Source organism: Microplitis mediator, chromosome 10, assembly GCF_029852145.1.
Source record: "Microplitis mediator isolate UGA2020A chromosome 10, iyMicMedi2.1, whole genome shotgun sequence".
Taxonomy (NCBI): Eukaryota; Metazoa; Arthropoda; class Insecta; order Hymenoptera; family Braconidae; genus Microplitis; species Microplitis mediator.
Genome location: NC_079978.1, coordinates 15020758 through 15034942, shown reverse-complemented (window position 1 = coordinate 15034942; position 14185 = coordinate 15020758). Strand labels below are relative to the sequence as shown.

General features: G+C 31.1%; 1 protein-coding gene across 2 annotated transcripts in view; it reads right to left on the bottom strand.

The window, feature by feature from the left end:
• Positions 1 to 722: 722 nt before the first annotated feature.
• Positions 723 to 14185, bottom strand: part of LOC130675578 (cubilin-like) — a 97451-nt gene continuing 83988 nt past the window's right edge. For both annotated transcript variants that reach the window (XM_057481348.1, XM_057481349.1), the window contains exons 37-48: positions 9332 to 9517; positions 9074 to 9236; positions 8790 to 8967; positions 8487 to 8720; positions 7165 to 7330; positions 6870 to 7078; positions 6717 to 6797; positions 6375 to 6439; positions 5888 to 6300; positions 5575 to 5798; positions 963 to 1074; positions 723 to 874 (exon numbers count right to left, since the gene is read on the bottom strand). In XM_057481348.1, the coding sequence (XP_057337331.1) occupies positions 819 to 874; positions 963 to 1074; positions 5575 to 5798; positions 5888 to 6300; positions 6375 to 6439; positions 6717 to 6797; positions 6870 to 7078; positions 7165 to 7330; positions 8487 to 8720; positions 8790 to 8967; positions 9074 to 9236; positions 9332 to 9517 (2087 nt within the window). In that variant the 3' untranslated portion in view covers positions 723 to 818. The remainder of the gene's footprint in view (positions 875 to 962; positions 1075 to 5574; positions 5799 to 5887; positions 6301 to 6374; positions 6440 to 6716; positions 6798 to 6869; positions 7079 to 7164; positions 7331 to 8486; positions 8721 to 8789; positions 8968 to 9073; positions 9237 to 9331; positions 9518 to 14185) is intronic.

Here is a 14185-nt window from a genome sequence, read left to right as displayed (position 1 = left end):
CACAAGTCGGGCCATAGCCACACAAATTTGGGTATAAAGGAATAATGAGCTTAGGAAATTAAGAAGCAAGGGAAATTATAACGATATATTCTGTAAAAAACTAATAAGTTGTACAGTTAAGGAAAAACAATAAATAAATATAAGCCCATACAATAGCAATAGTACTGTACCATCTTTTCAAAGAAAATATAACAAATATTTTCTAAAAAATTATCGTAATTGAAATTACTAGTACAAGTTACGCAATGATCTAAAATAAAGGAATTTTTTTTTAAATTGCAATAATGTTTTGTCAAAGGATATTTTGCCGTGGGGATATTTTGTGTAAGGATATTTTGGCGAGGGTATTTCGTCCAGGATATTTTGTCTGCGGATCAAAACGCCGATTACCGAACAAAGATGTAACACTGCCTTAACGCAAAAAATGTCAATTAACCTTGTGCAAGTGTGTGTATTTGCGTGAAATCGTAGACGAGTGAGACGGTACGGTGCAGAACCGAAGACGATTTAAGACTGTACGGTACAGAACTGTATACATTTCGGGACCGTACGGTGCAGAACCGTTTACGGTTTGTGACTGTACGGTGTGATACCATCTGCGGTTTGAGTCCGTACGGCATGAAACCGTGTACGGTAGAGTCAAAATATACACTTCGTTGTTTATTTACTGATTATAATTAAGGACCAAAATTCTTACAATAATAATACATATCAATGTTGTTTTTTTAATAGTTAAGTTTTATTACCGAGGTTTCCTGAATTATTTACATAGTTTTAATCTCAATTTACTGATTATTTAGTACTTATTGTAGAAAAATTTAATCGTAATATCTTGTTTCTACGAATGCTCCATCGGCCCCTTCGTCAGTATATGCTAAAGACATACGAATTCCAATACATAAAATTTTTATGTCTTATTAATTAATGATATTCAATTAAAGCACAAATGGTATGAAACTTACAATGTTCAACTCCTATGAAGTTAATGACCCATCCGCTGCCTCCATTATTTGCACTTGTCTGATAAATTACTTTAACATCATTCGTTGATGCGTGGAATTTAGCAGGATTATCCTGAAATTTGTTGAAAAATTTTATTATTCAATAAATAAGTAGTGGTATATTGTACGAAGGAGGATAAAAGAAAACTTCATAAACTTTCTTTGGTAATTGCACCAATTTTCGCGTCTCTAAAGCCAGTCAAAACAAGCTAACTTTTGGTCCATGCCGCAAATAACTATAAGTGAATGCCAAAATTGCCAATGCTTCGAATAAATAAGCAAAAAGAAACATGTTATTTTGTGCTGTAAATTATACAGTAAACTAGGATTTGTCGAAACTTACACCTATCGTCTGTAAAACAAACGGTTTACACTCATTTATGTGTTATATATATATATATATATATATATACATATATATATTTTAGACTGGGCCAAAAAAATCGACTATTTTTTTTGTTTTTTTCGATACTGTGAAAATATTATTCCTTATGACAAAAAAAATTATTGTGCAAGTTTGAGCCCTTAATATTGATATTAAGAGGTGTATCGTTACGACTTTTAGTTTTTTGACAGAAATTTCATTTTTTACTCAAAACTCGTAAATCATCTATCTGAAAAATTTAAGCAATGTATGTTCTTAAAGGAACTTGAATTCCCTACGATAAATCTTTCTTAGTAAATTGACGTTAAACGAGCCGTTTCCTTGTAACCGTGCCTTAAACATTGATTTGTTTTTTAAATTGTTTGTTTCTATTTTGGATTTTCGTAACTACTAGAAATATTAAAAATTTTTTCTAGTCAAGATACATATTCTTGAAGAAAATTTAATGCTCTACAAAAAAGGTCTCTTAACATTTTTTGTTAAATTCACCCCTTCGAAAGTTATTCAAGGTCGAAGTTGAGTCAAAACGACTTTAATAACCTGAATAACTTTCGAAGGAGTGAATTTAGCAAAAAATGTTTATAGGCCTTTTTTGTAGAGCATTAAATTTCCTTCCACAATATGAATCTTGAATATTTCGGGTAGTTACGAAAATCCAAAATAGAAACAAACAATTTAAAAAACATATTAATGTTTAAGGCTTGGTTACATGAAAACGGCGCGTTTCATGTCAATATACTAAGAGAGATTTTTTGTAGGGAATTCAATTTTCTTCAAGAATATACTTTGTTCAAATTTCTCAGATAGATATAGGTGATTTACAAGTTTTGGGTAAAAAATGAAAATTCTGTCAAAAAACTAAAAGTCGTAACGATACACCTCTTAATATCAAGATTAAGGGCTCAAACTTGCACAATAGTTTTTTTTTGTCATTAGGAATAATATTTTCACAGTATCGAAAAAAAAAAAAAATAGTCGATTTTTTTGGCCCAGTCTAATATATATATATATATATATATATATATATATATATATATATATATATATATATATATTTTAACATGCATCAAAAGAAAATATAGAGTCTTCTAACATTACAAAATGCCCAGCAAAGCGGCGGGTAGCAGCTAGTATATATATAACAGCTGTAACACGTGAAAAATTCGACGTCGACCCGTGGTTTAAAAATTATTTGAATGAATGACTGGTTATTCGTTGAGCAATAGATTTGGTGACATCTATGACGGGAATTCGAACTTGGATTGGAGAATCAATCGAACAAATGGATCGAGGGAGAGCCGGTTGAGCCGTTGAACGAAACGGCCACGTTTTCTACTTTTGGAACAATTACGATTTATGATTAAAAAACGGATAAATTTCGTACAATAGTTAATGGTAAATAGTACTTCGAGTTGTTTGATTGAGCAATGGAATTGGCCGAAGCATCGGCGTGATTTGATTAAGTGACGTAGTGTCATGCGCGCAACATTGTGTCTTTATTGTTTATTAACGACTGAAGTGTGTCGTTGTGCGTTTACTTTATAACAACGAATATCAGTTAATTAATTACGTATGGTTACTGAACGATGATAAGTTGAACGATTGATTGTAATAAAATAAATTATTTTATATTATTTTATGCGAAAATTTCGGAGAACGGCGGATTATCTGTCTTTCGTCTGTAACGACAGTTGAGTCTTGGCCGTGACCAATACCCTGACGTCACTCGTCAAGTATTTCGTCAAGACGTGCAGTCGTATGTGTGTAATCAAGTTGTATGCTAAACAAAAATGAACTGTATGATATATCGAGTTTTTTTTGTTTGTTTATTTTGGTTTCTATCGAGTTTTGAGCCGAGTTTCGGCGACTTTTACCTTGTTTTGCTCTATCAACTGATTATGTTATTTATTACATCGATCAATTTGTTATTTGATTGAATATACACTAATTTTATTTTTTTTTAAATCTTAACAATTCTTGAATCGTAATCGCAAGTGCCTGACCTTTCCCCAATCCACTATCCTAAGTCGTATTACAGAAAAATTCTTTATCGGTGGTTATTAAATCACCTGGCGCCCAACTTTAACTAATTTGAACAAGGTTGCCAACTGGTAAGTGCATTCGGACCTCACTCCGGTAAATCCCCGGTGGTGAAAACCCCGTTACAATATATTTATATATATTGTAACATGAGGAAAATTCGACATCGACCCGTGGTTCAATAGTATTTAAAAATTTATTCGAATATAATGAATTGTTATCCGCCGAGCAAATTTAGGTGGAATCTATCATCACCATTTCGACTTTAACTTAGCAATCGACCTGACTGATTGATTGTGGCGCGAGATCCGCTTGAGACGCGCAGAGAGCGGCCACCTTTCTGTATTTTGAACAATTCGACTTCGACTAACTAGGACAATTTTGATCTACGGGCAAAATCAATTGTATCGCAAGAAATAATTCCGATTGAACAATAAATTACCTTCTGTAAACAATAACTGCCTTTAGAAGTGAATTAACAGGTTCTACTCTTCTTTTTTATGTGTAATATACTATACTGATAAGGGCGTTTAAAAAAAAAAAAAAGTTCTTTTTCGTCTTCTCGCTAAGAAAATAGTCAAGTTTCGTAAAGTCGATGTTTTCACTCCGATTTTCGAAAATTGAATTTTCATCAGATGTCAACGTTTTGAGGTCCTAGGAAGCTATTTTGATTATTTTCAGGATGATGTCCGATTATCTGTATGTATGTATGTGTATGTGTGTGTGTGTGTGTGTGTGTGTGTGTGTGTGTGTGTGTGTGTGTGTGTGTGTGTGTGTGTGTGTGTGTGTGTGTGTGTGTGTGTGTGTGTGTGTGTGTGTGTGTGTGTGTACGGATGGATGCAAACTGTCCATATCTTTTTTAATGAATTTTAATGAATTTACCGATTGAGATTGTTGAGGTGGCAATCGAACGAGTTTGTTGTTCGTCAACTTTTGTGAAAGTTTGAGATTGATCGATAAAATAGACTCTAAGATACTAACGAAATACAAAAAAAAAAAAATAAAGCACTCCGATTGCCACCTCAACCATCTCATTCGATTAATGCATTCACAAGATATCGTTGGCGAAACAAATGGACGAAAACGGTTTTTTTATTTACCTTTAAAGTGACTTATTCGATCAATCTCTAAATCTAGGCAGCTCTAGAATTCAATAGAACGCGTCGATTGCCGTCTCAACCATCAAAATCGGTCAATTCGTTCGTTAGATATCGTGAGAGCAAGGAATGCTAAAAAACGTTTTTTTTTTTAAACAATGGCAAGCAAAAATATTTTCAAGCTCGAAGAGCTTGAAAATGTATTCACGTCAATGTTTTCGAGCTCGAAAACAGCAGGAAATTTTGGAGCTGGCCCGCAAGGTCAACCGATAGACCGATTTTTAACTTCCCGCTAAGAAAATTGAAAATTTTCAAACAGTCGGGAAGTTATTAATTTTGGTCCGATTTGCAAAAACCGAATTTCTATCAGATTCTGACGTTTCGAGTTTCTAGGAAGCTATCCTGACTAATTTCACGATGATGTCCGAGTGTATGTATGTGTGTACGTACGTACGTGTGTATGTATGTAAATATTCATAACTCTTGAACGGATGAGCCGATTTTGATTTTTGAGGTTTCATTCGACGCAACTTGTTAATATCTTGAAGCTGTAAAAATTTGAGCTTAATCGGTAGGGTAAATCCATCTGTTCGAAAGTTATTGGAGCTGAAAGTCAAATCCACAGTCAATTTCGAGATCTTTTTACTTTTCCAGCAAAACTATCAGATTTATCAAAAAATGTCATAGGACCTTTTTTGTATACAATTTTATTTCCTACAAATTACTTTATATAAAGTTCATTCAGATTCTGCATTATTTTCTAGTTATTTTCATTTTGATGCCAAGCTCATAATAATAATGGTCTTCTAATCGATTTTGAGAACTTGACATCAAAATAAAAATAACTAGAAAACAATGCGGAATTGGAATAAGCTTTGCCTGGTTTCGAGAAAAAAAAATTTTTTTTTTGAAACGCCCTAATACTGATGTACCCATACCCCAGTCATTGTCAACGACAATAGTATAAAACCATTCTTTTTAGCATTGAAACTCAAAACTTGTATATTTTTTTCCTATAAGAATTTAATATTTAGTAATAATATCAACTTACTCGTGCGCAGTATCTCCTTGATACTCCTGCATCTTCTACCTCAATATAATCAGTCGAGCAATCGCTTAAACCTAAGTCAAACACTATAAAGTCAAGAACAACTTTAAAACCCCGAGGGACACTGATGTCCCAAACACATGTACTTGTGTTACGATAATTATTTGGATACATTGGCGAGGTAATTCTACCAACATAATTATAAATTATTCCCCCACAACCACGTCCTATTAACAAACAATCATAATTTAATAAATATTTAGTAAAAAGTTATTTTGATTAATGTTTTAGGGAATATAAAGTAATAATAAAATACCTTTATCAGTTGATGTATACAAAATATCATAACTTTCCCATGTAACACCACGTTCTGATGTCGAATGTAGACTTAACTTATTGGTTGTACTGAAAATTGGCGATGGTATTTGCATGCCGCATAACGTTGCTAGTAATGGAGCACTAAAATCACCATCATGGATTTGTAAATAACTCCGCGTACATTCAGACACATCGAAAAGTCTCAAAGAATTGAAGTATAGTGAAATAGTGTTTCCAGGTGGTACTATTATTTGCATCCAACAGTCCGTAAATCCTTGATGTATAATTCTTCCTTGTGAACTTGTATAATTACGACTACAATCAGCTAATCCTACTTCAAATTTAAATTTCCTTGGTTTATTAGGATGATCAACTGTAGATTTCAGATTGATTTCAATTTCACTTCCTCCACTACGAAACATATTTCAATTTAAAAGATGATTCATTGTTCTATAAGAAAGTAATTTAATAGATTTATAGGATACCTGTAATAATCATATGATTGGAATTTTGAACAGTAAGTATAAGCAGCCATAGGATTATGTTTTCCCTTGAAAAATAAAAATAGATATTAAAATTACTATCCGGCCCTGTGTTGAGGACAATTTACGAATAATTTTACTATTTTGATTTAAAATAGTGATTTATGTTTTTATTTAATCGAAATAATCAAGGTGATATAAATGAAAATGTTGCAATTGAAAAATAAGATTTTCACATTCATTAAAATTCCATAATTACAACAAGTTAAAAAAAAATGAATTTCAAGTTAATGAGCATCGCTTTTAGAACAAATTTAAAAAAAAGTCAGTGAAACAAGTACTTACTAATCGGATCATTGGCCGTTGTCCATGTTTTCCACTATAAACAAAGTCTTCACCGAAATCTTGACTTATGTGTTGGTTATTCTAAAAAAAATACATGATAATCACACAAACCAATGATAAAATTACTGTGATTAATATAATATATGAAATTACCATTTCATCGATAATTTGTAATCGATCGCCTAAGCAATCAGCGGAATCTTCCATATCAACATCTATGAAATGAATATGAATATCATGACTACTTGGCGTTGTAATAATCCATTTACATCGAATACCTAAAGGAAAATCAGCTGGATACTCGGGAGAGCTTATTACTTTTGATGTATTGACTATTGATATCGTTGTCTCGCCACAAAGTGCTATCAAAATGTATTTTCGTAGTAATAATTTGTATCATTAAAAAAAAATTGTTTACTTTATGGACGTATTAGAAATATTTAGTTACAATTGACTATATCAAAATGTGCTGTTACTCCAGATCCTTGAATTTCACCGTCACTGAAAAATCTAATCCATAAATGATTTAATGAAGATATAATGGGGTCGGGTGGTATTGTACTTCCACAAAATCTTCCGATTAATTCAGCAAATGGACCTTTGCCATCACGTATCTGAATTCATAATAAGTTATATTTTTATGCATGTAATTGAAGTATTTGGTAGTTGTTTAAAACTGGGACTCCACATATTTATACTTAGCAAAAATCCGATTTTATACATGTCGCAGTGAACCAGGCTTCATCAGCGAGCATGTATCGGCAAATTAAAAATAACTTGATTAGATTGTGTTTAAGCATTCACAATTTATAGTTTGATATGTAACGTATAAAATCAGCTAAATTGCTTTATCTTTGCTAGTTCAAAGTTCCGTGCAAATATACACTATGTGCCATAATGTACTTAGTTTTACATGCATTGATTGTCAATTTGCATTTGACTACGCTTATATTAGTACGAACCCAGCTAAAGCTCTGTAGTGAGCTTCACTTTACTCTACACCAGTAGAGAAAGGTTGATACTTTCGGAATGACTTGCATCTATTCGCTTGTCTTCCTGATACACTATATTATTAATAAAAAACAGGACTGTGATAATTTTGACGTACTCAAGAGTTTAAAATTATCCTGTAACTTAATTTACCTTTCGAGCTCCACCGTTCACCTAACGACTATAAATAAATTATTGCATCCCTCGCAGATTTGAATCACGGTGGAAACACCGTGGAAGTGTAAACACCGTGGATCCACCGTGGTTACACGGTGGGTTTGTTCCATTTTACCACCGGGTATACACAGTGTATCCACTGTGATTACGTAGTGTATCCTCCGTAATTCCACGGTGGCTTTGTGCTATTTCGACACCGTAGTTCCACGGTAGATCCACCGCGTAATCACAGTAGAAACACCGTATATATACGGTGGTCAAGCCACCGTGGGATCACGGTCGATACACCGCGTAATCACAGTGGTAAAATAGAACAATCCCACCGAGTTTCCGCCGTGATTCAAATCTGCGAGGGATGAGTTAAAAACTTATTTTGGAAAATTTGTAAGTTTTCTTGTTAATCTCATCAATTTTTATCACTTAGACTACAAGGTTTACTCGTGTATTTTGTGTTATCGACAAAAATGTGATGAAAAAAAAGTTTACTAATAGTTATTCTCAATATGAGTTCACGGAACTTTGAAAAATGTGTGAAGTCGTTTTCCTAAACCATAACTAAGTTTTTTATTTAAGATTCATCAGAAATTTTCATGAGCTCTATACCTCTAAGAAATCACCATTACAAGAACCACCATGCAATGCAGTTTTATTTGGTGTATTGTGAAGATCCATACTTGTAATTGTCATTTTAATATTTTTGCCAGATGGGGCAGAGACAGACCACAAGCAATCCTCGAATGCATCATATTTTGCCCCCGTCTGTGTTTTCCAAGTATGCGATGATTTTAAATTCAAATCACCACCACAACCACTTTCTCTGTTCTTTGTAAATAAAATCTATAAAATGAAATCGAATATGTAGTAATCGATTGATTATATTTAATAAATTTATTATTTTAAATTTACCGCAGCTTTGAACCCTCTGAAGTGTCTACTTTCATCGGAATTGAAGCTAACTGTCATTGTATTGCCAATAGATTTAATAACAGGCAATGATTCTGTCAAATTACCACAAAATGTAGCTAGTGTTGCAGAATCGTTAATATTTGCGCCTTCGAAAATCATTAAACGATCAAAATAACATCTTTATTAAAAGACAAAAAAAAAATGACGAAGTCACAATTAGTAAACAGGTTTCTGTTTAAATATTAAAAATGATTGATCATTAGTACCACGTTTATTACACATACCTACTACTGTACTCTAATTCAAACACTTCAAATCTTAAAACAATACTTTTATCGACTGGAGCACGTATAATCCAAGTGCAATTAAGTTTTCCGAAATATGTCAATAAGTCTTTAGAATAAGGTGGTTCAATGATTTCTTCTTTTGTTACTTCACCTCCACATTCTAATGGAATTTTTATTATTATTTACTTTTTAATAGCAATCAGCATTATTATTATTATTAAGTCTGAATAATTGATAACAAATTCACACAGTTACCGTTCACAAAATACGTAAATTGAAAACCTCTTCTCTGAACAAACTTATCGGTTTGGAAAATTATTATTAACGCATTGTCTGTTAATTGAATTGGTGGTGTATCGCCAGCACACCAAACAGTTTCTGACTCTTGCCAGCCAAATTCAATACGTTTGATTGTTAAATTGTCATACTTACAATTATCACCTATAAAACAATATTTAAAAACAAAATAATTAATATATGAATTGTTCATTTAAGATACCCCATAAGTCATGTTCTTTGCGAAATTGGGTTTTTTGCATTTTTGGGTTCTTTGGATGCCCCCCACCCCATAGAAATCAATAAAAATATGCATCAAATCAGCGTCTAAAAAACAATTATCGAGGTAACAGCAGTTTCATTTAATCGAGAAACCCCATAAGTCATTGACTTATCGGGTTTCTCATATAAACATGTGCAGTTTAAGTTTTACAGAAATAATTTTATTTTTTATTTAAAATTCGCGCTTTTTTGGAAATAAATTTCAAATATTGTTTTATTCTTGACTGTTATATAGCGAATTAAAATGTTGAAATTAATTATTATTTTTTGTAATGTCTGGGTTTCAGAGATCAAATACATATTTTATACTTCATTTTATCGGTCTCATAAATGATTTGAGTGGAAAAAAAAAAAAAAAAACAATGATTTTATAACTTTTTCTTCCGTTTGGTTGAGAAACTCCATAAGTCAATCAACTTTAAATAATTGTTTTAAGTAGTTTCAGTTACAAAATTGAATTTTTCTCATTTGAATCTTTTTCAGAGACGCTAACATTATTGTCTTCAATTATTTATTTATTATTTTAATGGCAAGTTTTCCGAGAAAAATGTTTCTTGTGATTCCTGAAAAATTTTATTTTCTTGACTAATGGGGTATCTCAAATAAATTTATGCTTACGAAAGAAAGCAAAAATGATAATAAATCTACTTATAACATTATAGACAAAGAAGTTATTACATTTTTATTTCACCACTGTCCATTATTTCATTTTAAAGTTCGTCTGTATGAAGAAAGGTATGTTATTTCTATTAATTCTCATAAAACAATTTTTTTTCCCCTTGATTTTCTGTTTAGGCCATGAAATCTACATAAATGATCATTGGTACTCGAGTGATAATAATAATTATCTTTCATTTCAACGATTTTATAGTCAAAAACGGTAAAAATGAAAATAGAATTAAAAATATTATAGGATTGATAACAAACACAAGTTTAACGTTAAATAACTTTTGAAGGAGTTATTTTATCGAAAATCCATAGGAGAACTTTTTTGTAGAGCGTTCAATTTCCTATCAGAATATGCTTCGATCAAATTTTTACTCTCATTTGTTTCTGAGAAAAATAATTAAGAGTCAAAAGTAAAAATCCCATGTTATTTAAATGGGAAATATAAAATGATTTCGGCACGGTTTAATGTGAAAATTAAGAGCCTAATTGTGTTGGATATTTTTTTTTAGGTCATAAACTAAAGATTCAGGGGGTGATCGGTAAATACAAATCGATTTGGGAAATAACGGACACCCTAGTGTATAGTCCTTCTGTTTCTGAACCAAGAGACCTATAGGATTAAAAGTCAGAGCGAATATTTGCTTTGCAAAGAGAAACTGAATGACATAATTTTTTTCAGAAAGTTGACATTTATTGAAGTTTGTGTGGGCGTAAAGAATGAAAATTTTCACCTCTTCTATCTTATAAACCTAGAGACTTAAAATTCGGAAGAATTATCTTCTACGCAACTAAACAAACAATGATGTACCTTTTTTTTTGTAAAACTGAGTGTTATAGAGCTAGCGGAAGTGTCAAAAATTGACTCTATACTACGTCATTACCGCTTTAAATTTTTTTTTACATCAAAAGGAGAATAAGAATATTTACGGATGTCTTGCACCAGAAATTATCTGCAGATACAAAGGTATGTTTTGCGCCAGATCTGCTCAAGGCGTGTTTTGTGCAATAATACTTTATTAATTAATTACGCGTAATAATTGTATCATAGTGCAGTTTGAACGCGTTACCGAAATAAAATATTATTTCATATTTTATTTTATTTCATTCGACATTTTCTGATAGTTACGAATTATCTGTTTCTCATTTGCACGGCAGTCTTGCAGCCTAGCCGTGTAAGAATACTCTGACGTCACTAGTCAAGTATTCGGATAATACAAACGTTGAATGTGTGAGTGAAAAATAACATAAGATTATTTTATTTCGTGAACTGACTGTTTTTTTTATTACGAACTGACTTTTTCTTTCGATCGACTACGACGTTTGTGAACAATTTAGTTTATATTGAGTCAAGACAAAACCGACAATTTATATTTTGTTTTTTCAACCGATAATATTATTTATTATATTTATTTTATTTAAGTAGTATATTAAGTAATAGGGTCGATCGCAGAGGTCTTACACACGAAATATTTACTTCATACACTACTTAAGTAAGAATCAACACGAGTAGCACAAAAAACTTCAATTAGACATTGATAACGAACTTGAAAACAAATAAATAATTCATTATATACACTAATGCAAAAAATTAAAGGAGCAGAAAAATTTTATAAATTTTTTAGTGATTTTTGGAAAGCTGTAACTTGGTGAAAAATGATCGTATCGAGATTTTAGAAAAAGCATTTTGTAGCTTAAAATCTCTAGTTTTGGTGCATTTTTTTCAAAATTTTTTAAAAGCTTCGGTTATTGCGCAAACATGAGAAATACCGCGAGACAAAAAATTTCTAAATTTTTTTTTTTTTCCGAAGAGTCCACGGACCACGGAAAAATTCGTTCAACTAAACGAGTACATAGCTCGTTTAGCAAATTTATTCAGCTTCAATTTGGTTTTTTGTTTAACCTCGTAGGACGTTTTGTCGCAGAGATATCAGCCTTCAAACAGAAAATGATCCTTTTGGCTTTGATCATCGATATTTCAGGTACCAATGATCGCACAGAAAGTTAAAGGGCGGCGTTGAAAACTTGAATAAATTCCCTACGAGACCCCGTCATCATTTTTTGGAAAAAAAAAATTTTTTTTATTTTTAACATCCATTAGAAGTAAGTACAAAAAATTACTTTTTTTGGTTTTTTAGTAAATCAACCGCTACTCTGCAAATATCGATAAAAAAAATAATGTTGCCAGGGACTTTTTTAGCTGAATGTACCCCCAAGGCCTCTGTAAATTTTTAAATTGATCCATCGAGCCGTTTTTTGGGAATCATCGATCAAAGTTTTGCTAAACAATTAAAGGAGCAAGTTTTGTTCCTTTAATTGTGTAATCATAATCAAAATTAAAAAATTATTTTTTTTGGACTTTTTTCAAAGTTTTGCATTGGTGACTCAGCTAATGCAAAGAAATGACAAATGATTTACTAAAGAACCAAAAAAAGTAATTTTTTTGTACTTACTTCTAATGGATGTTGAAAATAAAAAAAATTTTTTTTTCCAAAAATGATGACAGGGTCTTGTAGGGAATTTATTCAAGTTTTCAACGCCGCCCTTTAAATTTATGTGCGATCATTGGTACCTGAAATATCGATGATCAAAGCCAAAAGGATCATTTTCTGTTTGAAGGCTGATATCTCTGCGACAAAACGTCCTACGAGGTTAAACGAAAACCAAATTGAAGCTGAATAAATTTACTAAACGAGCTATGTACTCGTTTAGTTGAACGAATTTTTCCGCGGTCCGTGGACTCTTCGGAAAAAAAAAAAATTTCGAAATTTTTTGTCTCGCGATATTTTTCATGTTTGCGCAATAACCGAAGCTTTTAAAAAATTTTGAAAAAAATGCACCAAAACTAGAGATTTTAAGCTACAAAATGCTTTTTCTAAAATCTCGATACGATCATTTTTCACCAAGTTACAGCCTTCCAAAAATCACTAAAAAATTTATAAAATTTTTCTGCTCCTTTAATTTTTTACATTAGTGTAGATTGCTAGAATATATTATCAATATATTTATCAATATACGATTTTTTATGTATGTTTTACATATATATTTTAATATATCTTTTTTATATTCACGGAAAAAAATGATTGTCAATAATTTTAGTTCAACTTCTAATTATTTATGTCATGTTCAATGAATAATGTCGTTTCAATCAGTAAAATTATGATTTTAATGTTTAAACTGCTATAATTAACAGTTAACCGTTGAAATATACTGCTTGACTATTTAAAATTACTACTTAAACCTTAAAAAACTACAAGACACTTGTCAAAAAAATGCATCTGTTATTAATTTCTCACGTTCTACTCAGTAAAATTTACTGAGATTCGGTCTAGGCGCGCTGTTGACGAGAATCTCAGTAATATTTACTAATTTTTTTTTTCCGTGTTGATATATTATATTGAAAGTAGTATATTAATTAATATATAGTATTTTTTATATATGTTTTCCAATGTATTGCAAAATATATGGTTTCCAATATATTGTAAAATATATGGCACTTTTTTTACTTTTCTTAGGTTATTGCCAGTAAATATAAGGTCAATGAAAATACGGAGAAAAAATACTAAATTTGACTTTTTTTTGAGGAATTGTGTAAAAATTGAAAAAGTATATTAAAACAAAAAAATTTTCAATATATTGCGAAAAATATAAGTTTTGATATACTGAAAAAATATAATTCTAATATACCGCGAACCATATATTTAATCATATAAATTCTTTCATATATCATCATGAAGTTCACTTTCCGTTGACATTTTAGTTCAAAAAATTAATATTTTTTAAACTTCACTTTTCAAAAATAATAAAAAAAAATTCAACACTGAGTAAACTAAATTTTTATTGATTTTTGAAGCCCCGTAACTTTTTTCCAGTTCGTTTGACGTA